This window comes from Brassica napus, chromosome C2 (genome assembly GCF_020379485.1).
Source record: "Brassica napus cultivar Da-Ae chromosome C2, Da-Ae, whole genome shotgun sequence".
Lineage (NCBI taxonomy): Eukaryota > Viridiplantae > Streptophyta > Magnoliopsida > Brassicales > Brassicaceae > Brassica > Brassica napus.
In genome coordinates, this window is record NC_063445.1 from 51225712 (window position 1) to 51250392 (window position 24681).

General features: G+C 38.0%; 4 protein-coding genes across 5 annotated transcripts; 2 read left to right on the forward strand and 2 right to left on the reverse strand.

The window, feature by feature from the left end:
- Positions 1 to 105: 105 nt before the first annotated feature.
- Positions 106 to 4869, reverse strand: LOC106375492 (ATP-dependent RNA helicase DEAH13-like). Its single transcript, XM_048746963.1, has 9 exons — positions 4652 to 4869; positions 4485 to 4569; positions 4293 to 4414; positions 4140 to 4200; positions 3742 to 4053; positions 3473 to 3667; positions 3168 to 3398; positions 1791 to 3077; positions 106 to 1709 (listed from the first exon to the last, which is right to left on the reverse strand). Exons 2-9 carry the CDS (start codon positions 4551 to 4553, stop codon positions 282 to 284), a joined length of 3705 nt encoding a protein of 1234 aa, XP_048602920.1. The 5' UTR covers positions 4554 to 4569; positions 4652 to 4869; the 3' UTR covers positions 106 to 281.
- Positions 4870 to 5942: 1073 nt separating this feature from the next.
- LOC106375490 lies at positions 5943 to 12658 on the forward strand. The gene is made up of 18 exons (XM_048746964.1): positions 5943 to 6181; positions 7021 to 7371; positions 7705 to 7950; positions 8129 to 8319; positions 8401 to 8572; positions 8661 to 8798; positions 8878 to 9049; positions 9134 to 9270; positions 9366 to 9536; positions 9634 to 9744; positions 9835 to 9954; positions 10033 to 10189; positions 10280 to 10440; positions 10541 to 10956; positions 11051 to 11105; positions 11290 to 11429; positions 11708 to 11930; positions 12019 to 12658. Exons 2-18 carry the CDS (start codon positions 7078 to 7080, stop codon positions 12337 to 12339), a joined length of 3225 nt encoding a protein of 1074 aa, XP_048602921.1. The 5' UTR covers positions 5943 to 6181; positions 7021 to 7077; the 3' UTR covers positions 12340 to 12658.
- Positions 12659 to 17574: 4916 nt separating this feature from the next.
- LOC106375493 (glycosyltransferase family 92 protein RCOM_0530710) lies at positions 17575 to 21472 on the reverse strand. Its single transcript, XM_013815420.3, has 8 exons — positions 21199 to 21472; positions 19574 to 21117; positions 18999 to 19240; positions 18831 to 18901; positions 18560 to 18726; positions 18429 to 18478; positions 18271 to 18345; positions 17575 to 18188 (listed from the first exon to the last, which is right to left on the reverse strand). The coding sequence occupies exons 1-8, from the start codon at positions 21326 to 21328 to the stop codon at positions 17741 to 17743; spliced, it is 2727 nt and encodes a 908-aa protein (XP_013670874.2). The 5' UTR covers positions 21329 to 21472; the 3' UTR covers positions 17575 to 17740.
- Positions 21473 to 22079: 607 nt separating this feature from the next.
- On the forward strand, positions 22080 to 23840 carry BNACNNG16190D. Of its 2 annotated transcripts, none has more exons than XM_013814339.3 (4): positions 22080 to 22260; positions 22337 to 22444; positions 23314 to 23378; positions 23495 to 23840. In XM_013814339.3, exons 1-4 carry the CDS (start codon positions 22162 to 22164, stop codon positions 23643 to 23645), a joined length of 423 nt encoding a protein of 140 aa, XP_013669793.1. In that variant the 5' UTR covers positions 22080 to 22161; the 3' UTR covers positions 23646 to 23840. The 2 variants fall into 2 exon arrangements, with proteins under 2 accessions (XP_013669793.1, XP_013669794.1); XM_013814340.3 differs by having other exon boundaries at positions 23519 to 23840.
- The last annotated feature ends 841 nt before the right edge of the window (positions 23841 to 24681 follow it).

A 24681-nucleotide genomic window follows, 5' to 3' on the forward strand; every position in this document is an offset into this window, starting at 1 on the left:
AAGTAGCACTCTGAAATTTCAACCAGTCATGTACATCTAAACACAAATCACACAAGAATCATATTTCATAAAGAAGTCGAAATTTAAATATTTTTTGGTGCAAACTGAAATTAAAACCATAATAGATTAAACATTTTTTTTGTTTTTGTAGAATCAAATTAATCGATAATAAAATTATGAGACACCCAACATATTAAAAAAAGTAGAAAGCTGCAACAAAAATGATGCCAGAATTAGCACTCGTATCAAATAAATTTCATAGTTCTATGTTTTACTGATTCTTATTCAAAACACACTTTAGCCCTTGGCCTCTTCAACTTTTCATCAGAACGTTCAATAGGGATGACTGACCTCTTCAACTTCCCAGGAACGTTCACCTTAGCCTCCTGCAGCATTCTCTGCCACATCTCTTTAACATGATGACGAGACTTCTTCTGAAACCAAGCTTCAATCTCAGGGTACAATACATTCGGATTCTGTTCCCATCTCTTTTTCAAACTCCCCAAACTATCAATCTTCTTCTCTTTCAACGCTTTCACCAAACTCCCAACTCTCTCTAAACCCCAACCTTCTCTTTCCAACAGCGTTTCAGGCTTTCCAGCCATCAACGCCCTAGCGCTTTTCAAACAAGGCAACACCTCTCCTCGAAGCAAAGCATATCCAAAAACCGCTGCTCGGTACATATCATCATTTACTGCCTCGCTGTGAGCCGGAAGCTCCCAAAGATGAGGGCCGAAGCTAGGAACCACCCAGCAGAAAACTCTGTCCAGCTCCCTTGAGTAATACGGTTTCGGGTCCTTGAGCGGCGTGGAGAACACGCACAGAGACTTTGCGTGTTTCACCAGCCACTCCGGCTTCACACGCGTCGCTCCGTGCATGTACGGTTTGTTGGTTCGTAGGAGCTCGCTGTAGACTAGCAACTCCGGGGCAGAGTTTATGAGAGAAGACCAGCGGTGCAAGTAAACAGGCTCTTCTTGAACCGCGCACGCTTGGTACTGTGTGGATTTAGTCTTTCTCGCTACACGGTCTGCCCATCCAGCGCATATGGCTTCTCCCAAGAGCTCTTCTTCCATCTGCAAAAGCGGAGTTTTCGACAATGCGGCGTTTCTCCATGACTCCTCCACGTCTTGTATAGTCCCATGAGTCCATGTGTAAAGGTTTTCAGTTTCGGAGGACCTGAATACAAGTCGCAGAAGATCAGCTTTGAGCTTAGACATCTCGTTCATCGTCTTCATATTCAAGCCGTTGGTCTCGCAGAAGAGGTCCGGGCCATCCTCCGCGACCTCATAGGAATGCAACACGTAAGCTACGGTCAAAGCGTCGCTGCTCGGGTTGGAGAATCTGTCGCGAGCAGCTTTGATTTTATCTTTTCGATCCTTTTTCCGTTGTTTATCATCTTCACGATCCTCGTTTTGTTTCTCTTCTCCAAACTGCATTATCAAAGGGTTCTCTAAACTCAACGCAGCTGCTGCTGCAACCGCGTACGCAAGGACGAGATTCGCCCGGGAGTAGTTACGCGCCTCTTTCAGCATCTGGATGACTGTGAGAAGCATTCTCGAGTGACGTGGACTCATGGGATAGTTAGACATAGCATTCCCTAGCGGTGTTAGCCTCCCGTCGCTGTCGAGAGCCTCTAAAGCCTTTAAGCATCTTTCTGACTGTTTAATAGATGATGGCTCAGGCGGTGTCGGAAACGGGAAGTTCTCAACCTGTAGAAAAAAAGTAGAAAGATTCGTCAGGACAGGAACGTTCACTGAGAGTGGTGGCAAGTTGGCAACAGACGCCTTTACCTTTGGAATGTTCATAGATTTCAACTGAAGAACGACTCCATCGATAGGAACTCTGGTGATTTCAGGAGGGGATGATTCCTCAAACGTGTTGCTGAAAACCGTAGATGAATAGAGACGGTAACAGTGGCCAGGTCCAGTACGTCCGGCTCTTCCAGCTCGTTGACTAGCCGAAGCTTGACTGATCCAATCAACCTCATATGCATCCATACCAGTCTTGATATCGTAGCTCTTGGCCTTGGCACGGCCAGTATCAACCACATACTTTATCCCCGGAATGGTCAGAGAAGTCTCCGCTACGTTAGTTGCCACAACCACAAGTCTTTCTCCTTCCTCAACTTCCGCAAACACTCGGAGCTGTGCATCAGGAGAGAGCATTGCATATAGTGGAAGAACACGTAGCTTCCCTGGAGTAAATGGTTTCTTCTCCTCCTCGGCTTCAGTGGACGTTGTTGTTGTCTCAGTAGATTCAGATCCTTTTTTGTCTGCCAAAGCTTTAAACGCTGCACGAAGAGCATCAACCTTCTTCCCATCTTCTACAAGTGAACTCGCAAGGCCGCCGTCATCATCAATTGTTTCCCAGTCGCTTTCTTCATCAGACTCATACATGTTTTCTTCATCAAAATCATCGTATTCACCATTACCAGTTTCATAAGGATCTTCTCCAAACGAGTTAAACCTGTAACCTTGAGTGTTGGAGGCATCATCAAATGCTTCAGAAATCTCCTTCATGTCAACACCACCAAACGAACCATCACCATCATCATCATCCAGTTTCTTCTCCTTCTCAGAAGCATCTCTTCTAGCAGCTTGAGCAACAAGCTCCTTTGAAGACTTACGCAACTTCTCGCATAGATTCTCAACTTCTCTCTGTCCCGTCACAAACACAAGTATCCCTCCTTGCGGTAACTTTTTGTGAATCGACATCACTTTCTTATAAGCTTCACCCATATAATTAAACTCGTCGGTCCTCTTGGAGAAATGTATAGTCACCGGGTACTGTCGAGTGGGAACCTCTATTACCGGAGGTGGCTTAGGGAACAACCTTTGCCCCGATACGAAATCTTCTACTCGCAAAGTTGCACTCATCAATATAAGTTTAAGCGGCCAGATAACGTCTTTTGATGCTATTGTGCCTCCAGCTTGTAGATGCTTCTGTTGATCCCTGTAGAGTTCCTGTCGCATTTTGATGGATCGAGTGAGCATCCCAATTAGAATGTCTGTGTTCAAGCTTCTTTCATGAGCTTCATCGAGAATTATCACCGAGTAACGCATCAGTAAGAGATCTTCCTGCAACAGAAGAAATTTAAACAAATAAAATTAGTATCTTATAACATTTGAGAATGGGAGAAAGAAAAAGAATCTAAAATAATGATTTACCTTAATTTCACGGACTAGAATCCCATCGGTCATAAACTTGATAGCTGAGTTCTCGCCAATCTTTTTGTCGTACCTAACTTGAAACCCTACTTCTTGGCCGAGACGAACACCAAGCTCATGAGCCACCCTCTTGGCAGTGGCGAGGACAGCCACACGGCGTGGCTGTGTAATACCGATAACCCCGCTCCGAGAACTGACTTGCTTTGAACCATAACCAGCTTCATAAAGGAACTGAAAGGTTCAGAAACAGGATTAGATTAGCACTAGACCAAAGAACCCTCAGAACGTGAGCAAAACCAACTGACCTGAGGAACTTGAGTGGTTTTACCACAACCGGTCTTTCCAGAAATAATAACGGTGGGGTGATAATTAATAGCCTCCATGATCTCCTGCTCCATCATTATTATAGGAAGCTCCTTCCTCGTCTCTTCAACTTCAGCTGGTCTTGAAACATGAACTACAAACGCAGGTCCTTTTGGAGTTACATCTTCACTCTCATCCTGTTTTTGGTTATCAAAAACCCATTAAAAACCAAACACACACATCATAGCCGATTTTTCAAAATTTGACTTACCATTCTTTGTAAGCCTTCTTCATAATCATCATCACGACGAGTTGTCTGTAGATTCTTAAACATAGTTTCATCTTCTTCACGGATCTTAGTTTCATCTTCTTCACGGACCTCTTCAGCAGAGATGATCACTTTGGAATCGAGTTCATTGTCATGGATACGTTGGTCAGAATCAGTTTGAAGAGCCACAGGTGTGGTAGGCTCATCGTCCATAAAAGAATCAGAGTCGTCATTTTCCTTGACAGGTTCATCAGACAAAACACCAGCTTTAGATAGTTGCATTGGTCTCCTACGTTTCTCCAGCTTCGTATCAGACTGAAACACACACAAAAAAGGGAGAATCAGAACAGAACAGAACACCATTGACTAAACTATTTTAACAAAGACAGAAACTTGCTTACTCTTCCTATAGCTTTTGAAGATTGTAAAAGCAAAGACACATCCTCAGATATTTTATACTTGCTGCAGAGAAACTCAATACCAAACTCATGTAAGACAAAAGATGAATGAATGAATTTTGGGAACTGAAGAAAAGTGTGTAAAGTAAAGCATACTCTAACAACTCGGCAGTTTTGGCAGAGAGGAGCTCTTTCTCCTTCTCTTCCTCAATTTTCTTCAGCTTACGTTTCTGAGATTTGCTCAAAGTCGTCTTCTTTAAGTTGAGCTTATCACCCATCTGTTAATTACAGGTTTTAGTCACTACTTGCAAAAATCTTATTACTTTCGATTAGGGTTTTAGCTTAAACCTTGTTGGGTCCTGTGTTCTTCTTCTTCCTTGGAGGCATTATATCTAAATTGGAATCTTCTCCCTTCATGATTGCCACCGAGAAACTGAAAGACGAAGAAGGTAACTCTTCTAGGATCCATTTAAAGACAACATTACTGCAAAAGGGAGAGAGAAGTCGGCCGGTACCTTGTAATTGCTGTGCCGCCGGAGTCCGGTCTAACTCGCCGGAAACGGTGGCGTTAGGTTTTGGGATGAGAAATTAAAGAAGAAAGCTGCGCTCTGAATATTTACGAATCAATTTAACCTTTTTTGTTTCGGCCCAAAACGGGCCGGCCCAATAAGGTGATAACCCAATTTAACAATTCCTTAACAAACAGTAAGAGAAATTAAGCTTTGGTTTTCTTTTTCAGTCTCTCCATCAAAATGAAATAAAAAGCTATCAAGTTTGGTTAATGGGCAAATCTCCAAAATAGCATCTTTCTAAGTTTATATCACAAAAATAGCATTCAAAAACTAAAATGACCAAAATAGCACATTTCTAAGTTTATCCTTTGAAAATTTTAATTTTTTTATTTTTCAAAATTTGAAATTTTATCCCCAAAACTTCATTTCTCAACTCTAAACTCCAAACCCTAAACTCTAAACCCTAAACCCTAAACTCTAAACCCTAAACCGTAAACCGTAAACCGTAAACCGTAAACCCCTAAACCCTAAACTCTAAACCCTAAATCCTAAAACTCTAAACCCTAAACCCTAAACCCTAAAATATAAACCCTAAATCCTAAACCCTAAACCCTAAACCCTAAATCCTAAACCCCACCCTTTAACTCTAAACCCTAAGTTTGTGACTTTTGATAAAACATTAAGTGCTATTTTTGTGACTTTTGACCTTAAGTGCTAGTTTGGGAACAAAAACTTGATTTAGTGCTATTTTTGTCTTTTTCTCTTGGTTAATTTTTCAATTTCACAAATCACAACCATATCTACTTTTTATTTTATTTTATGGACTTAAAGAGAAAAATTTCCAAAAACTCTCTTGGCTGCTTTTAAAAATTCTTTATAACACATGTATTTTTCTTCTCTTTTGTTGTTAACTCCTAGTTAAAATTGTAATTTATTTAAGTATAAATCTCATAAATAAGTTTTCAGTTTCGTAACAAAAATATATTAAAATATTTATAAAATAGAATTCTTTAATTAATTAAATTATTTTAAATTTTAAATTTTAACTTTATTCCACGCTCTTAATACTAAACTCTAACTTCTTTTTTTACTAAACCCAAATACAAATAATAATAGAAAATATCTTTTAAATTTTTAAGTAATTTTATTTAAATAATATTTCTTTTTATGTCCTATTTTTGAATAAAAACTCGATTTAGTGCTATCTGAAATTTTTTTTTTTTCTTTATAAAGGAAATTCAAATTCTGATTTATTTATTCTGGGTTTTTTAATATACATATGATCAGTATGTATCACAGGTGCTAAAGTTAGGTCCATAATCCAAATACGGCCCACTAATTAAGGTTCAACCCGACTCGTAATCAATTATCCGAAAACAAACCCGGTTAGCGCAGAGATCTCGGTTTTATTCGGCCCCTCGATTCGAAGAAAAGAAGCTGACCTCCGTGGCACCGTGCTTCGATCCCATCTTAACCGGCGGTTCAATTTTTCACCGGACTTCTCGCGGTTTCTGTCGCCATCTTCTCCACCCGGTTAGTTCAGTTCTCGCACTCATCGATGACTCTTAATCACGCCCTTTATTTGAGCAAAAATCTTTTTATCTGATATTACTGAATTAAGCTCATGGGTTCACATTAATGGCGAGATCCAATTATAAAAAATGTTTCCTTTTTTTTTGCGCCTTTGTATCGTCTCATGTGCTATTTATTACTCTTCTGCTACATTGCTGTTACTATTTTAAGCTAGTTTCATTTTACTAACATGTTTACTGCACATTGACACTGTATCGATTAGAGATCTAAGCTTAGTAACTGGTCCCAGCTTCGCTGTTTATGGGTTCTTCACTTGTCTGAATCAAGACCATACTTGTTTTAGTAACTACATGTTACTGCACATTGAAACTGTATCGACTTGGGATCTAAGCTTAGTAATAATGTCTGTTTATACTTGTCTGAACCAAGACCATACTCGTTTTAGTAACCACGTTCTGTTTGGTTTCTCTGTTTATATTTAGAAGGGGTTTGGCATGCTTTTGAGATCTAAGCTAGTAACTGGCCCCAACTTTGCCGTTTATGGGTTCTTCACTTGTCTGAATCAAGACCATACTCGTTTTAGTAACTACATGTTCTGTCTAGCTTCATTTGACTAACATGTTACTAAACTCTACCGATTTGAGATTTAAGTTTTAGTAATAATGTCTGTTTAGTGGAAACTTTTTGGTGCAGTCACACTGTTTATGCGTTTTCACTTGTCTGAATCAAAACCATACTCGTTTTAGTACCTACGTTCTGTTTGGTTTCTCAGTTTTTATTTTCAATTTTTTTTTTATCATTTTTTATTGTTCATTTTTTCAAAAATTTGGATATGGCAGTGTGGTTTTTAGAAGGGTTTTGGCATGCTTTTAAGAAGATATATCTAAAAGGTTGCGATGCGAGGCGTTAGACCGCGGCTGAGGATAGTTGGCGTTGTGATTTTAGCTGCGTGGATTGGGCTAGCGGCTTTGTTTGGTCTGTTAAAACCTATAAAGAATGGTTGTACTATGACGTACATGTATCCCACTTACATTCCTATCTCTGTGACGGACGGTGCAACTCCTCCTGGGAGATATGGACTTTACCTTTACCATGAAGGATGGAGGAAGATTGATTCTAAGGAACACCTCGATAGACTTAGCGGTGTTCCAGTTCTTTTCATCCCAGGCAATGCCGGTAGCTATAAGCAGGCAAGGGTCATTGTTTCCTTTCTTGAGCTTTTTAGTACCAGAAACAGCCTATTTGTAGTAATATTATAGAATTTAGATGGTGCAACTACAAAAGCATTAGGTAGAGAAAAAAAAATGTGAATCCAAAGCAAAGTCGGTCCTGAGATTTTGGGGGTTGTAAACAATTTAATAAGAGTTTATATAAAAAAAATATACAAAAACTGGGGCATATATAAACTTTTTCTAAAATTTCGAAGGCCAGAATGTGAAATGTCTTACTTCTTTCGGGCGCTTATCTCCAGGTTTCATATACTAGTCTCCTTATAGGCCTTGTTTCTTATGTTGTTCGTACAGGTCAGGTCTGTGGCAGCAGAATCTGATAGAGCATACCAGGGAGGTCCATTTGAGCGCACATTCTACCAGGAAGCTTCTCTATTCCGTGGGGAAGGAGCAGATACAGAGTCTGTAGAATATGATATGCCTAGTCAGTACAGTAACAAGCTAGACTGGTTTGCTGTGGATCTTGAAGGTGAACATTCTGCAATGGATGGTCGCATACTTGAGGAGCACACCGAATATGTTGTATATGCCATTCATAGGGTAGGGACTTTTGATAGTTTTGCTTCATTCTCTTGATGACATTCTCAAGTAAAAACACAAAACCTCAATTAAAATCACAAGTTTTATCAAGCTTAAGTGCTCTAAGATAACATAACATACTGCTTTAAGTCTCCTTTCCGAGTGATTATATCTCTGATTCATATCTCGTTTTCTTCAGATTCTAGACCAGTATAAGGAATCTCATGATACCAGAGAAAGGGAAGGTGCCGCTGCCTCCAGTAACATACCACATAACGTGATGCTGGTTGGACATTCTATGGGTGGTTTTGTTGCCAGAGCTGCTGCAGTCCATCCTCGTTTGCGGAAGTCAGCTGTGCAGACCATTCTAACACTCTCAAGTCCACACCAGTGAGTTTTTCCACCGGCTTAACAAGTTATACTCGCCAAACAACATGGTTTTAGGTTTTTTATGTATCTAATTTCATCCAGATCACCTCCTCTGGCATTGCAGCCGTCCTTGGGGCATTACTTTGCTAAGGTGAACCGAGAATGGAGAAAAGGGTATGAATTTCAAACGTCTCCTGGGGGAAGTTATGTGTCTGAGCCATTACTATCTGGAGTTGTTGTTGTATCCATTACTGGTGGCTACAATGACTATCAGGTCTGGTGCTTTCTCTGATTGCATTTTAGTTTCATTAGGATGGGATCGAATGTCTTATTGAGGCTTAGGATTTTCCATTTGGCCTCAGGTGAGATCGAAGCTAGAGTCACTTGATGGTATTGTCCCTTCAAGCCATGGTTTTATGATAAGTAGTACAAGCATGAAAAATGTGTGGCTGTCAATGGAACATCAAGCGATTCTGTGGTGTAACCAATTGGTTGTTCAAGTAGGTAAACAAATCCCTAGTTTTGTAATTTTGCAAAATAGCATGTTTCAATGGATTTTGAGATTCGCATGTCATGCAGGTTTCACATACACTTCTTAGTTTGGTGGACTCAAAAACTAGTCAGCCATTTTCTGATACTCAAAAGAGACTCTGGGTTTTGACCAGAATGCTTCAAAGTGCATTATCACAAAGCTTCAATGGAATCACACCCATGAAAGTCTCTCTTGAGTTACCCAAGTTGGCCTCAAAGGGTAGTTATGAGAACAATTCATTAATTGTCTCTATTACTTGTGGGCACATGCATTCTCTTAACATTGTGATGTCTATCTTCCCAGGCTCTGAATCACAAACTTCTACCTGTGGCCTGGATTGGAGGGATGATGCTCTCGATAGGGATTTGTACATACAAACGAGTACTGTCACAATATTGGCTATGGACGGGAGAAGGCGCTGGTTGGACATAGAATCATTGGTCTGTGCTGATATGATTCACTTAATGATTGCTATTTTAAGACTTGTATATCACTTAAGTTATTGATCTCCCATGACACGTTTTCTGTACTATAGGGATCAAATGGAAAGAGCCACTTTATCTTTGTTACAAATCTGGCGCCTTGTTCTGGTGTAAGACTCCATCTATGGCCTGAGAAATCGAATTCAAACTTACCAGTTTGTGAAAGGGTTCTGGAAGTTACGTCAAAAATGATTCTCATTCCAGCAGGCCCTGCGCCAAAACAGGTGATACATCAGTTACAACAATGCTTGATTTGTTTCCAGTAACACAGACATTGTCTTTCCATTTTCATTAGCTAGTTTTTCCTTTTATGTTTATTAGTCGGAACCAGGGAGTCAAACCGAGCAAGCTCCTCCGTCTGCAGTGCTAAAGCTAGGGCCTGAAGACATGCACGGATTCAGATTCTTGACTATCTCAGTTGCGCCTCGCGAAGTAATTATACTTTTGCTTTCTTTGAAATTTGAGCAGCTTTCAGATGACTTATAGTGTGTAATAAGTGAAATGAGACTTTCTCTTGCACAGGCAGTTTCAGGTAAACCTCCTGTGGCGGTTTCTATGGCAGTAGGGCAGTTCTTTAACCCTAAGGAAGGGGCCATGGAGGTCTCATCTTCATCTATGCTCTTATCCGCTTACTGGACAAAGGTTACTATTCTTAAAAAGTGGCCACAGTCTTCCTTTGAATCTCCAGTGTTGTAAAAGTGGCCGACTACTTTTCTGCAGGAGCTGTTTTTGAAGGAGGACCATCCTCTAGCTTACAATCTATCATTTGCTATCAGCTTAGGTCTTCTCCCCATAACACTGTCCCTGAAAACAGCTGGATGTGGAATTAAAACTTCTGGTTTACCAGAGGGCGAGACTGGAGACTTGGACAAGGATAGTAAGAATTCAAAACTCTCTTGTTATGATTTTGTATAATTGTTAGCTCTTTCTTATAATTCTAATTACCACACATTGTTCAAATCTGCAGAGCTTTGCAAATTGCGTTGCTTCCCACCTGTTGCCCTTGCCTGGGATTCTACATCTGGACTTCACGTGTTTCCGAATCTCTACAGTGAGACTATAGTTATTGATTCTTCACCAGCTCTTTGGGGTTCTCAGAGCTCTGAGAAATCTACTGTTATGCTACTGGTCAGAAGTCTCTTACACTAAAGCTAGTTTCTGTTATCCTTACTGAAATTGAAAACTCAAATGCTTTTTTTAAAAAATTTATTTCCTGGCTCTTCTGCAGGTTGATCCTCATTGCTCGTACACTGCAAATGTTCATGTCTCTGCTCCTACTGTGTCCAGCAGATTTGTACTTCTATACGGTCCTCAGATAGTTGGCTTCTCATTTGCCGTGACATTGTTTACACTTATGCGGCAAGCTAATCAATGGGACCACAAACAATCTGTGCCACCTTTGCTCTCTGCTGTAGAGTCCAACTTAGAACTGCCATCTCCATTTCTGCTTCTTGCTGCTTTCCCTCTTCTAAGTTCTTTGTTCTTCTCCTTCCTTATGGCGCAACCATTTCCTCCCCTCGCAAGCTTCACGGTGGTCTCGATGATCTGTTATTTGTTGGCCAATGCCTTCATCAGTGTGTTAGTTATTGTCTCCAAGTTTGTCTTCCAAGCATCCGCCCTTGTCCACACCACTGTTAAATCAAAGTAAGTACATTGCTTTCTTCACTTATGTTTGGTCTAATGTATATACCACTAAGCTCTGTCCAGAAATAACTGAATAAGTGTTGATGGGTCGCAGGTGCCAAGCTTTGGAAAGAAGCTCCTCTCTTGCTTCTAGCGTCGTCTGTTTAAAGGTTTGCTCTTTCGCTTCTAAACTTTACCTAAAAGCCATTTAATATTAACTGCATGCTAGAATTCAAAAGCTCCATCTCTCTCCCTTGCATAACATGAAAAAACATATGCTCGTACTTTAGCATCTTCTCTGGCTAAGTGTTATTAATCAGAATTGAGTTAGTGAAATTCTGTTTCTTAAAATAGGCAATCCGAATTCTGAAGCTCAACACAACAGTTGTTATGACACTAGTTGCCGTCACCTTGGTGTCCTTTCTACATCCTGCTTTGGGTCTTTTTGTACTACTAACCTCTCATGCCCTTTGCTGCCATAACTCAATGTGCTGGTAAGCAAAGTTTTTCTCTTTTCAAATGTGTCATTTGAGATAGGAAGATGCTTCAAAATTACACAAAAATGAACACTTTTCCTGAGATATTGGGGGATGTAGGTGATTTAATATAGATTTCAATAAAATAAATTTTTGTTTACAAGTTTGGGTGCCTATATCTCTATAAATTTTTCAAAAAAAAAATTGGAGGTTGGAGGCTAGAGCCAATATTTCATTTGGTCATTAATCAGAGGCAATAGTAGCTAATGGTCAATTTTGTTTTTGTATCATGGAAGTATCATGATGGCATCGAGGAAAAAGGAACCAGTCGACCAGAAAACTGAAGCCGAGAGAAAAACTCGACATACCTCAGGCAGACTAGAACCCTTACCAGAAGACACGTCTGAAAAATCATTTGTTGAGACACAAGCTGACATCTTCAACCACAGGCACGGCTTACTAATATTGCATCTCCTTGCAGCAATGATGTTTGTACCCTCTCTTGCCGCTTGGTTCCAGGTACTCTTTTTCATGCTGCTACTCGATGGCTGTTAAGAATATGGCATTACCTGAGTGATGGTTCTAATGGAATAATCTTCTTGTATAGCGTATTGGAACGGGGCAAAGCTTCCCTTGGTTTGCTGATTCAGTTCTCTGTGTTGGCGTGATCTTCCACGGGATAATGAACTCAAGACCTGAGTCAAGCATCCTACGCTCTTTCCCATCTGTCTTGGGGCACCAGCTTCGTCCCCATCATATTTATCTTCTGGCGGGTTACTACTGCTTCTTCTCTGGACTAGAGTTGGCTCCTTACAAAGTGTTTTATGTCATTGCGGCTTTAGGATACATCTCTTTGAGTCTTAAGATCTCACAGGTGAACAATAACGACCTTCGGTTTCGTGCCAAAAGCAGAATACACAGACGCTGAGCTCTTTAGTCCCGAACAATTGAATATTCAAATAGTGGATCTTCACTGCTCAATGAACGGAGGAAATGAAATCAAAGAGAATTTTGTTATGGTTTCAATCTTCATCAGTAATGTTAGTTAGATTCAGAATTGGTTTCATTGTTTTTTCTGCAGCGTGTTTGTTTTGTCTTATACGTTACACGAACAAAGGGCTCGTTGCCTGGACCAGGCTACTATGATTGTTTTGGATGATATGGTTTAGGTAATTAGCCGAGAGAGCAGATTGTATGTTTGGATGACATGGTTATTATACGTTAATACTATGTCACGGTTTATGATCTGTAAATGAGTTTCAATTAAGATAACAACGGAAAATATCATTTTAAGCTCTTGTTACTCGCAGAAAGAAGCAATCAGGAGAATGAAAAACGAATACAAATGAAGAGGAAGAGTCGCAAAATGCCGTTATAAACCAAAGCAAGTTAGGCAACTCAGTAGATGAAACCGGCTACCAGAGCCATGGTGACTACGGCCAAGCCGGTTATTATATCGGCGGCAGCAATGACGGAGGAGTTTGGTGTCTTTGCGTAGTTATTGTCGTTGTCGTATTGAGCCGAGACCGTCGTAATCATCAATGCCAACACTACTAGACAGGCCAAAGTCATCTGAACAAAGATGTTCTTCATCATTATTTGTTTGGCGTTGTTTCTGAAAACGGTGTGTGTAAGAAGATTCGGATGTGTATTTTCTTTTTGCTGTAGGAATGTGAAAAGTGGTTTGTTTATATAGAGAGAACTGTAAACCATTTGCTATGAATGTTAGATTTATGAAAATACTTTTATTTAATATTTGTCATACCATTTCTGTTTGCCGGCTTGATCAAGAAAGCGATTCTTGATCATATTCAATATAGTATTTGCTTGCACGCTAGTTTAAATGGGGAAATAGTTGTCAACCTTCTTTTACAAATGAAGGTCGAAAGAGTCGTACTCCAGAAAAAAAAAGTAAAAAAGATTAGAAGTCTTGGCTATCTCGATCAAATTTATCCAATAAATATATTATTTTATAGGAAGAGCAAAATGAACGAAAAAGAAAAATTAGAATAGGTTAAGAGAGAGAAAAGTATAGTCCAATGTGTTTCTGTAATAAAAAGGGAAACCATATAATAAACATTACAATTTCTAACAAAAATACTTAAGAAGTTCCACTACCTTTTTAATATGACAACTATACTCTAAAATATGCTAAAAGGATATTAGAAACTGACAAGTTCCGTGAAGTTATATATATATATCTACGTGCTAGCTAGTTTTAACAAATATCATTTTATATATTAGTCGATACTCGATATTAATCAACTACGAAAGAAATGTATATTCGTACGTACGGACTGGATTTCAATAGTACGACAGTATACACATGTCTCTTTGGGTCTCTTATTAGAGTCAGTTCCCAAATTAATAACCTTGTTGCCATTATGACAACATTCTACGTGGGGTTTTGGATCATTTCTCACTATGCAGTCTCATTTTTACTATTAGACCATGCTAGTATTAATATAAAACCCGAATCTAATATAATTGTTATGTATTGCACTATTGCATCACATATTCAGGATTTACATTTACGGTTTGATATGTTCTATTGTAAATCAGGCCATCTATATTATGGCGAGCTCTTCAAGACTTCGTATTGTATATACTTATAACCCCGGTTGTGTTCAAGAAAAAAAAACATCCGTCACCATATGTACCTAGCTCTCATGTTCCATCATACTTTGCACATGTTATACATTCATCATAAATTTCACAGGCCGTTTTTATTATAACAATTTAAACACACAGAAAATTTTTAATGAATTTAGGAGTGTGAGACAACAGAGGCAACAATAAAAGAAGATTAAAAACAAGAAAATAAATTTGATTCACAACTCACAAACGTTAAAAACCGAGATAAAGAGTTAGGAACTCAGTATATGAAACCAGCGACCAAAGCCACGGTGGTTGCAACCAAGCCAGTGAACATATCAGCGGCAACAATGACAGCGGAGTTTGGTTTCTTGGAGGAAGGTCCAGGTGCTGATGCGTGGTCGTGGCCGTCGCCTTCATGGTGGTCATGATCATCGTGTTTATCCTGAGCCGAAACGATCGCAATCATGGCCAACAGAAGACAAGCCACAGTGATCTGAATAAAGATCTTCTTCATCATGTTTGTTGGACGCTGGTTTCTGATCACGCTGCTAAGGATGATAAAATGTGAGACAAGACTCGTATGTGTTTTTTGTTGTGAATATGAGGTTCTGGAAAGTTGGTTTATATAGAGAAGTTTTAAACCTTTTGTGTGAAGATTTTTAAAAGTAATATATTTTTTAACTCCAGCTAGAAATTCTTTATAGTATTTCATTGTTGACTTTCTTATTAGTTTTGTTTTCAATAATGACATGTTGCCGGAGCTCTAACATGATTTTTCTTTTGTATATCTCAAATTATTTTGAAGATTAAGTTGATAAATTGGGGAAATGAATGTAACTGAATATGTGTTTCAAAAAAAAAAAAAGTGTTTCAAAAAAAAGAATGTAACTGAATAAGATCAACCAAGAATAGAATATAAACTGATATCAAAACTCAGTAATAGAGTAGATGTTTGTCAGTATCTTAATTTCGTAACTTTACTTTTAATTTGAACTTCGACCCGCGTTTAACGCAGGTTTTTAATCATCATCACTTTAAAAATTGATTGGATCATTTTTATATCTTAATGTTCTTTAATTATTTTTATGAAATAGAAAATCTTGTGTGGTAGTCTACTTAGGAATATATCATATGTTCATAGAAAATCTCATGGAGAATCTTAATAATTGAAAAGTTTAATGAATTTTTCATTTTATTTTATTATTTTGTATCAACATTTTTTTTTTGAAATTATGGTAATCAAAATCATTTTTCATGCATGTCTCCTAGATCCTCTCTGAACTTACAAATTCTTTTGAATTTTGATTCCGAATAGTTTTAGTCTATGATAACCAGGGATTGTGGTCTGGTGGTGATTAACTTGAGGATAAATCTTAATACGGTAAAGCTACCAAGATTCGAGTCTCGGCTACTAAAGAATTAACATTTTGGCATCACCAGAAACAAGAGACCGACATGTGGGCTGAAAACGTAGGCTGCTAACACGTAGCTAATCTAGATTCATTTCTGTGGGGGCCAGGATATCCTTGTATAATTCGAAAAAAATATATTATCAATTTTAAATTTTCATTACATATAGTCACTAAATTATATCCAATCTAATGTTAAACTGGTTTGATAGATGAATCTAATTGTCATATATATATTGTTTACACAAGAATTCAAGTTATGAATAGATAGAACATGTTATAATATTTTTCTTTTTCTACAAATATGATATAGTTCGTTCATGTTATAGTGTTTTTAAAATTGATTGTTTAAATATATAGTAATCAATCATATAGGGGTTATATCCCCTATATATTATTTGAGAAGCATTACAACTTCTTTTTGTAGCCACATGTCATCACTAGAATGATTCTTAGAATCATTAGAGAAATATGTTTGTCCATTTAATTATATAATAAGTTTTTTATTAAACTAACAATAAATTCATCATTAATGTACTTTATTATTTCCTTAAATAAAATTTACGGAATTACCTAATGTGGCTAAAGTATATATGACAATTATTGATTTTGAATAATAAAGATTTGATAAAAATAGTGTATCTTCTATCTTATTTGTTTAATTTTAAGCTATTAAATAAATTAAACAACCACAATAACCATATAATAAAAATTTAGATTTTTATGTATATGTTATATTTTGAATTTTTACAAACGGCTATAAATTACTAAAACTGTTAAAAGTCTCACATTCAAATTTTATGATCTATGGTTTAAAATTTTTGTTATGAAAAAATACAAATGATTACAAAAATTAAGTAAAAAGTCTAATTTAATTAATTAATAAGATTAATATATATATCGTTTTAAATTAAACTATAAACCATATAAAATATAATATTTTAGTTTCAAAATTTACTTTGAACAATTTTTTTGATAAAAGTTTTGAACGATCATTGACAACTTATTTTTTTAAATTATAAATTACTAAAACTATTAATCCCACAATGAAAATTTTGTTATCAGTAATTTAAATTTTTTTCTATAAAATATACAAATGATCAAAAAATTATATGAGTAGAAATCATCATTTAATAGACATTAATATTAAAAATATACTAAAATATATTATCTATGTTAGTATCATTTAAATTTAATAACATATCCTATCAAATAATTTTTTTTTTTTTGGATTAATACAATTGATTTATATGTTCGCACCAATTTAATTATATTTTTAATAGTTACTGACTTTTAATTATTTAATATGTATTTATTATTTGATAATATGTAAAAATATTTAATATATAAAATAATTTATATATATAATGTTAATCCCGCGCAAGGCGCGGGTCTTAACCTATATGATAGTATGATACATAGTCTATTCATTTAAACGTTTCATAAAATGCTATGGGATAAAATGATTATAATATTCTCGGAGCTTAATCGAGATAGTTTTGTCAGTCGAGATAGAATAATATGCCAATTATTGAAAATATTGGATAAATTTTTTGCTTTATTCTGTAACATTATATGAAAATGACATAATACAGACGACCCAAACTCTTTTGGATTAGTGCCAACTTTAATTTGACAAAATTTGCATTGCCATTATGGCGACATCCTATGTACACATTCTACAGGTCTGCCAGTAATGATTTATTTTCCAGAAAAAAAATTATATAAGTCAAACTTTGTTTTTTTTTTTTGGTCAAAAGTCAAAACTTTGTTTAAAAAACTATAAGAAATTAAGAAAGGAAGAACGTGAAGCCAAATTATTTTGTACATTGTTGAAACAGATTAGATTGATAAAATTGCATTTTAAACCAAATTTTTTCTTGTTTTTATATATTTTTTGTTCTGAATTTACTTCCATTAACCGGAAAATGACTCTGATAGCATCCCAGCCAGCCTCAACAAGACCACAAGCATGTAGTAACCAAATAGGTGCAGAAGAGAAAACAATAGCATCAAAATATCGATGAAAAACAACAATGCATGTTCGGCAAAACTATCACCCTTGGTTCGAGCTTCATGATGCGTATGAGTAGTGAACCCATGACCTCTCTGTATACAATGATTTTTATCTTTAGGCGTTTCTCAAGATCTTCAGATGTCAAAACATTGTCAATGAAATATAGATTTCAAGTAAACGGAAAAGAGACAACAATGAAGTTTTACAATGCGTTGTTGCAAGAAAACGTAAAGGAACACAATGTGGTTGGTTTTAAGATGTCATTGATAAAATGATCATCATCATTATTCATCAGCAACCATCTATCATTGCCTGCGAGCAGCTCTTGACGCCATAGCTCGTAGGTTAGCTCTTGCTCTCGACAGAGAAACATCCGACGAAGAAGAAGAAGAATAAGAGGAAGTTGCCCCAGCCGCCGTAACGCCAAACGCAGACGCGAATTCCTGCCGCTGTAACCGCAACGCGAACGCTGCATCACTATCTTGATCCAACCTCACACTCTCCCCTCTCCTCCTCCTCTCGCTTCTCTCTTCAGACACAAGTAACCTCGAGATATCCTCTCTCTGCAACCTAGCTTGAAGCGCAGTTTCTCTGTTCCTGCTTCTTTGCCTATGATTAGAGTCTCTAGGGCTCGGCGTTTCCTTGCTTAGGAAGTTAGCGGAAGCAGAAGCTCGCTGTGCTTCGACTTCTTTAGGGAACAGAAGCTGGATTGTGTTCCAAAGAACCGTATTCACCGTGCAATACTTTCCATTTCTGCATAGTTAAACACCATTGTTATATAAAGTTCAAAGCTTTTTCTATCTGAAAAACTCATAAGAGTTTGATTCTGTTTTACCCTATTAGTTGCCTGCATTTAGGGCATTTCCTTCCACACTTATCTGCTGCAGACCGTAAACACTTCTTGCAAAAGCTACACAGACACAAAATTGAACAAGTCAGTACCAAATTCACCACACAAAAGACAGTTCTGTAGTGTTGTGTAGTTAGATCTACCTGTGTCCGCATGTTGTAGTACTTGGTTCATAGCAAATCTCAAGACAAATCTGCCGAACCAAGACGCAAGATTTCAACTTTAAGAACCTTAATCAAGGAACAAAAAAAAGTCTCAAGATTCAGATTCTTACTGCACAAGACAACTCATCACGAAGCTTATCGATACAAGGGAGCGCAGCAGAAGTTGAGTTCTTCTCGTCCGGCAAGATCTTCTCATCCGTCTCTGCCTTCTTCTCTTCTTTTGTTTCTGTTTTTGTCTCCTTGTTCTTTCTCTTCTTCTTCTCTGCAGATTTTTCCTCTGAAACCAAAACAGAGCAAAAAAAAAAAAAAAAAAAAAAAAATCTGTATCTCTATTTTCATGGATCCTAATGTTTCCGGCACAAGATCAATAATGGCAAGTACCTTCGCGTCTAATTACTTCATCAAGATCAACAACAGGAAACGGGTTAGAACTCTGCTTAATCCTCTGCCTCCTGTAACCCAAAATAAAAATCGAAACTTTCATTAAAAGAGAACAGAGGATGTGTTGAGTTACCCCAAATCTGAAGAACCCTAAAGAAAAGTGGTTACCTTCTTGACCCCGAAGAAGGTGGGCTTGTTTTAGACAACAGATTGGATCGTCTCCTTCTCTTAGATGAACTTCTTTCAGGGGTGTCTTCCACCACGAAGCTAGCGATTATCAGATCCTCTTCGTCCCAACCCGCCAGAGCCGCCGCCGATTTGAATCTCGGGCTGATGAAGATGTCTGGGTTCGATCCATCTACGGAGCGGTTAGTGGCTCTGGATGGTGTTTCATTCACCATTGTCAAGATCTAGGGCTCGTGCTTCCTGTTGATTCCTCCGAGAATGCTCCAGAGAGAGAGGAAAGAAGATACTAGTTCTCTCCCAACGGTCGGATTCCATTTTTAAAATCTTGATTTCTATTGGGCCTATGGGCCTATTTAACTAAGATATTTACATTTGAATCTATTCCGTATTTACTACATTTTATTTGTAAACTGCCTTATTTTTACTTCACTACTCGACCAAAATTACAGAGAAAAAATCTGTCTTACATGAACCAAAAGAAAATTATTTTGAGTTTTATTCAGCTCTTGTTAAATGTGTCGACCTATCCTAGTATGGGCCAACGAGGCCTTTTTAACTCTATCTTCATCTTCCCCTCTTTCCCACATCAAACGCTGCGTTTTATTGTCTTTGAACCTCTCCCACACCTGATCTCTAAGCCCAGTGTCATTAACCTCACAGAATCTCTCGGCCCAATCAGGTGGTTCGACCGGTCGGGTTCCCAAACCGGGTGCCCGATCTCTCGACCCGACATTCTCATCGTTCTGCCAATCCGCCACGTAAGTCGCGACTCTCCTATAAAACTTCTCTTTAAAAACCTCCCAAACCTGATACTTGTAGTGGTTAATTACCATAACATCCTTATCCACGTCAGCAAACGTGAACGTATCTTTCAAATGAAAATGGTGCACCACGTTGATCAGCGTTGCGTTCATCGCCTCCGGCCGGAGTATGCTTTTGTGTCTCTCCGGTAAAATCACACGGCAAGTGTATCCCTCAGTGACTCCACCACGAGGCCGGTTACGCAAACCGGACGGTCCAAAACTGTGGCACGGCGTTCGAATTTCACCTATCGTATTGGAGACGGTGTGGTTTCTGATGATGCTGGTTAATGTTTGACCGGAAGGGATGTAGTAGAACTCGTCGACGTCGATGAACGCGACCCAATCGCAATCGCTCCTTGCACGGATCGCGCAGTTCGAGAATCCGGCTTCCTGAGTCTTGATCCACGGCCAGAAATGTCTCGTGATGTTGTAGCCGCGGCTTTCGAGATCCCTGATCTCTGCGATTATATCGTCGTCGCTGTTGTTGTCGTAGATGAACCACCGTTGAACGCCGATCCCCGCGTGGTACATCACCCACTCTCTTAAAACGGCGGCTGCGTTTCGCGTCATGGTACAGACGCACATCTCAAACGGTTTCCGTCGCGGCGGGTTAATGATCCGAACCGGTTGAGCGATCGAGGGAAGCATTCCGGTTCCTCCTTTAATTCTAACCGAGACTTTAACCGGCCCATGGGCTGATTTTGGGCCGCCATCTAACACAGTTAACGGAGTTCTGCACCGTATAATCTCCTGCGCCGCGGAGATCACGTCTGATCTTATTAACCGATTATGTTTCCCGAAATCCCAGCCGTACACGCACTCGTATCTCGACACGTCAGCAACTCTCCCCGGCCGTAGATTTAAACCCTTGACGAAAACCACCGTGGAGTTATCGTGATCGATCACGGCGTCGTAAACAAGCCAATCCCATTGGTGAGTGGGCCCAGCGGGGATGTGATCATCCGCCGTCCATCTCGACACCGCAAGCGATACGTTGTATCCACATGGCGTTTCAGGGCACCGTACGATCTGGCCGTTAAATTTGTCGCTGTCAACCGCCGTCGGATACTCCTTCCGTAGCTTCGACGAGTCACCGCCGCCGGAGAAAACGCAAACCAGATCGCCTTTGGTATATAACCGAAGAGACGGAGGGTATTTAAGGAAAACCAGCGTCTGCTCAGGTAACTTCACCGCTTCGCGAATCGAAACCGCCGGAGACAGCGTAACGGACTCACGGCGGAGAACCGCCTTGGCCGTTGAGAAGCTTATCGTCGTACGTACCACCGGGCGAAACTTACCTGCTAAATTTAAATTTTTAGTTTCTGATTAACAGAATTGAAAAAATAAAATAAAATAAAAAACTCGGATCATAATTATACCTTTGAAGACGAACATGGTGGAGAAGAGAACGAAGGAGAAGACAAACAGAACGACGAACCAGAAAAACGTCCTCCACGTTAGAACGACGTCGCTTCCGCAAACACCACTGAGTTTCCTACGATTTTTCATCTCCTACGCCGCCGATATCGCCGGCGTTTGCCGTCTATGTATTGGAGAAGAAGCTATGTTCTATGTTGCTCCTTCTTGTAAGCCCCCACGAGAATAAAGGTTGATGATTAGCAGAAGAATAGAATTTCTTTATTTTTCTTTTCAAATTTCCTTTTAATTAAAAAAAAGTAAAAAATAAATTTACCTGAAGAATATGAATGAAAGTCACGAACTTGGGGGAACGAGAAACTCTCTAAAACTACTGGTATCCTATTAATTTAACTGCTTTATTGAGTAAATGAATTTACTTTCACCGACGGTTATTTGTTTTTACTTCGCTTTCTTTGACGTCGAGTTTTTGCTGAGAATCCTTTTAACTTCTCTCATCCGGTAATTAATAAGAAAATCACCCTAATTAATCATTTCTTAAAATATTTTTCGTATAAGTCACATTGGGAAAAAAATTATGTTTATAGCTTCAGGAGTTATACTTATACCTTGCGTATTATATTTTCAAAGTCATGATATCTTTACAGCTTTTATAACTTTAAGTCTTTAACCATTTCAGAGAAAATATTTTTTATATTGTTTTGATTTTTTCCGAGTGAGGCGTGAGCTTATTTAGGTAGTACTCTACTCGCTACCTTTATCTTTGACTAAAGTTTGTGGAGTAAGTGGGACCCAACCAGCACTTAGTTCCACTATACGTCGTCGTTTGTTATTCGTTATTAAAAATTAAAGCAATTCAGCCCAAAAGGCCTGTAATTGGGCCAAATAATGAACGTTTACGGGGAGTGAGATGATCGATCTGAGCGAGAAGAGTCGTCGTCTCCGGCGATCGCCGGAACAAGAAAATGTTGTCGATTACGAGAGTGATTAGCCGGAGAATCCACGGAAAGGGTGATGTAGCTGTTCCAAAACTCTCAGGATTCTCTATTGTATCTCCCAAAAACGTAAGCTTCCGCTGTGTGTTTTAAAACTCTGCATTCGACGATATTGGAATCTGATTAATCGATTATCCGTTTGAAGGTTGAGGTAGAGTATGCAGATGGAAGCAAGTTCAGTTTCTCTTCTGAGTTTCTGAGAGTGCATAGCCCAGCTGCTGACGGAAAAGTCAGATCAATCGGTGGTGAAAAGGTGAAAACTTTATGCATCAAAGATTGTTTTAAGCCACATGATTTCTAGACTTTGATACTCTTGTCTTTAGCTCATCTTCTAGGCATGCTTATTGCAATAATGTGACAGCTTCCTTTTGGAATGCTGGTTTTGTTTGTTTGTCTTCAATGTTTCTTGGACCAGCTAAGATTATAGCCACTAGCGAGTTGTTCTTTCTCCCATGTCCTAACTTATACTTTGGTTCTAGATGGATTGTTGGCAAAAATCAAGTCTAGTTGGTTTGGTTCTTTGGCTTTTGTATAAGTATAACCTCTTTTTTTTTTGAACAACAATATATTGACAGCTAGTCCGTTGTTCTCGTCACATGTGCTTGAAACTCAAGACCGAGTTTTAGTTAATGTAGATGAGGCTACGGCTAGCCAATATGTTGTATTGTTGTTTCTCTACCTTACGACTACTAGTTTGCTTGCTCTATTGGGCCATTGGCTGAAAATTGGTAGATCCTTGGTTTGTTTCGAAAAAGATGATGTCTTTTTAAGTATGAGTCGGCAATGATGTATGTGATGCTATGGCAACTGACTACTTTGATCATTAATATAAAGTAAAAGAGTCTGCAATGATGTTGATTCCAGCAATGAGTCCTGGTGTTGTTTTCTTTGCGTTATGGCTACTAATTTTCACTTCTTATGGACGGTTTTTATCAAAAATGCAGTCTTTAAGAATCTTAGCAATTAGTCTTGCTGTTGCTCGTTTGCCTTATTAATTGTGTGACTAATCAACATAGATTCTAGTGGGACAAACTTTAAGCTCTACTCTTTACACTATGGCATCAAGTTTTGCTGATTTCATCTTTGGCCTAATCAATTTTTGTTTTTGTTTTTTTCAATCAGGTGATATCTGGAAGGCGGTATGTAGGAATCATTTCTGCAGAACCGGTGGGAAACTATGGGGTAAGGTACTAACAAATCCCTCTCAAGGTCATTCATTATAACTTAAGCCATCAGAGATGCTGAGAACTTTTGTTTTAGTTTTGCTTAGAACTTTTATTTTTATTTTTGTTTGAGGATTCAGGTTAGTGTTTGATGACTTGCATAGAACAGGAATATACCCATGGGACTATTTCTACGAGCTTGGGAGCAATAAGTTTGGTCTCATGAGAAGCTATATCAAGATTCTTCAAAAGCATCATCTCAGCCGTGAACCTCCTCCGAGAAGGAAATGATTCTTACCAATGTGTTTTGCAACTTTTATTCAAAGTGTGATAGAATCCATGTTGTGCAGAAACATGGAATCTTGTTTTCTTTCAGAGTGCTCTTATTTAAAATCACCCTCATTAGACGTGATTATAAAACCACGAATATTCTGCAAAACGTCAAACACACTAAAAGTTTTTAAATAGTAGTCATCTTTTTTAATCTTCAAGTCTCCTCACTTATTATTTTCATATAAAAATGTTCTCTATAATTATTTATGTTAATAGTGTACACCAAGCCCTTTGTACGTAATATATTTTTTGCTTTCGATATCAGAAGTTTCATTGTCAAATCGTTTTATATTTTGAGCTATCGGACATTTGCTAGATGTATATTTTTGCATTAATTAACTTTTATTTGTCAACGTATATTTTAAATTAATAATGTGAATACGTATTTGTTTTTCGTGAATAAGTATACTATGTTGTTTTAAAATAATTTAAATTTCCAAAAGTTTTAAATATACAAGGGGATATGATAACATAATGTGGGCTTCGCTCGCTACTTCTGCCCTTGATTTATCTTTTTTAGTGTAGCCCCAACTAATAATTCTATAGCTTTTTGGGACAATTATTGATTATTCAATAGATTAAGACATAAATACTTTATTTTATAGCGACTGAAATGTGTAGAATCATTGAAACTTAAATTAATAACTGAAAAAACAAAGGAAGTTGTAATCATTAATCGCTAAACGTTAAAACGAATGCAAAATAAAACAGCTTTATATAACCGGTCTGGAATAGTGTTGCTTTCTGTGATGGTTGAAGCGTAATGTATCGTACTAACTACCATGTTAGAGATTACTTGCAATCTAAAGCTGTCTTTTTGGTGTTACAAAATATTCTAAAACGGTTGTACACACCAACGTTGATACCTCCTACTTCATCTACTTTATTTACCACCAACGATCCAACGAAACTATATACAATTAAAAAAAAAAACTATATACGATTAAAATGTTTTTAGGGGAAGTAACATCGAATCTAATAGAACTCATAAACC

Bases quoted from the DNA above. Each gene is read 5' to 3' on its own strand.
- BNACNNG16190D (XM_013814339.3), top strand. From the start codon at position 22,162: ATGTTGTCGATTACGAGAGTGATTAGCCGGAGAATCCACGGAAAGGGT. The intron at 22,261-22,336 runs GTAAGCTTCCGC...ATCCGTTTGAAG, and splicing joins CTATTGTATCTCCCAAAAAC to GTTGAGGTAGAGTATGCAGA. The intron at 23,379-23,494 runs GTACTAACAAAT...TTGAGGATTCAG, and splicing joins GTGGGAAACTATGGGGTAAG to GTTAGTGTTTGATGACTTGC.
- LOC106375490 (XM_048746964.1), top strand. From the start codon at position 7,078: ATGCGAGGCGTTAGACCGCGGCTGAGGATAGTTGGCGTTGTGATTTTA. The intron at 11,106-11,289 runs GTTTGCTCTTTC...TTCTTAAAATAG, and splicing joins CTAGCGTCGTCTGTTTAAAG to GCAATCCGAATTCTGAAGCT. The intron at 11,430-11,707 runs GTAAGCAAAGTT...GTATCATGGAAG, and splicing joins TGCCATAACTCAATGTGCTG to TATCATGATGGCATCGAGGA.
- LOC106375493 (XM_013815420.3), bottom strand. From the start codon at position 21,328: ATGAAAAATCGTAGGAAACTCAGTGGTGTTTGCGGAAGCGACGTCGTT. The intron at 18,902-18,998 runs GTAACCACTTTT...TTTGGGTTACAG, and splicing joins CCTTCTTCGGGGTCAAGAAG to GAGGCAGAGGATTAAGCAGA. The intron at 18,479-18,559 runs GTAAGAATCTGA...TTGGTTCGGCAG, and splicing joins GTGATGAGTTGTCTTGTGCA to ATTTGTCTTGAGATTTGCTA.
- LOC106375492 (XM_048746963.1), bottom strand. From the start codon at position 4,553: ATGAAGGGAGAAGATTCCAATTTAGATATAATGCCTCCAAGGAAGAAG. The intron at 4,415-4,484 runs GTTTAAGCTAAA...TGTAATTAACAG, and splicing joins AGAACACAGGACCCAACAAG to ATGGGTGATAAGCTCAACTT. The intron at 3,399-3,472 runs GTCAGTTGGTTT...TGAACCTTTCAG, and splicing joins AAACCACTCAAGTTCCTCAG to TTCCTTTATGAAGCTGGTTA.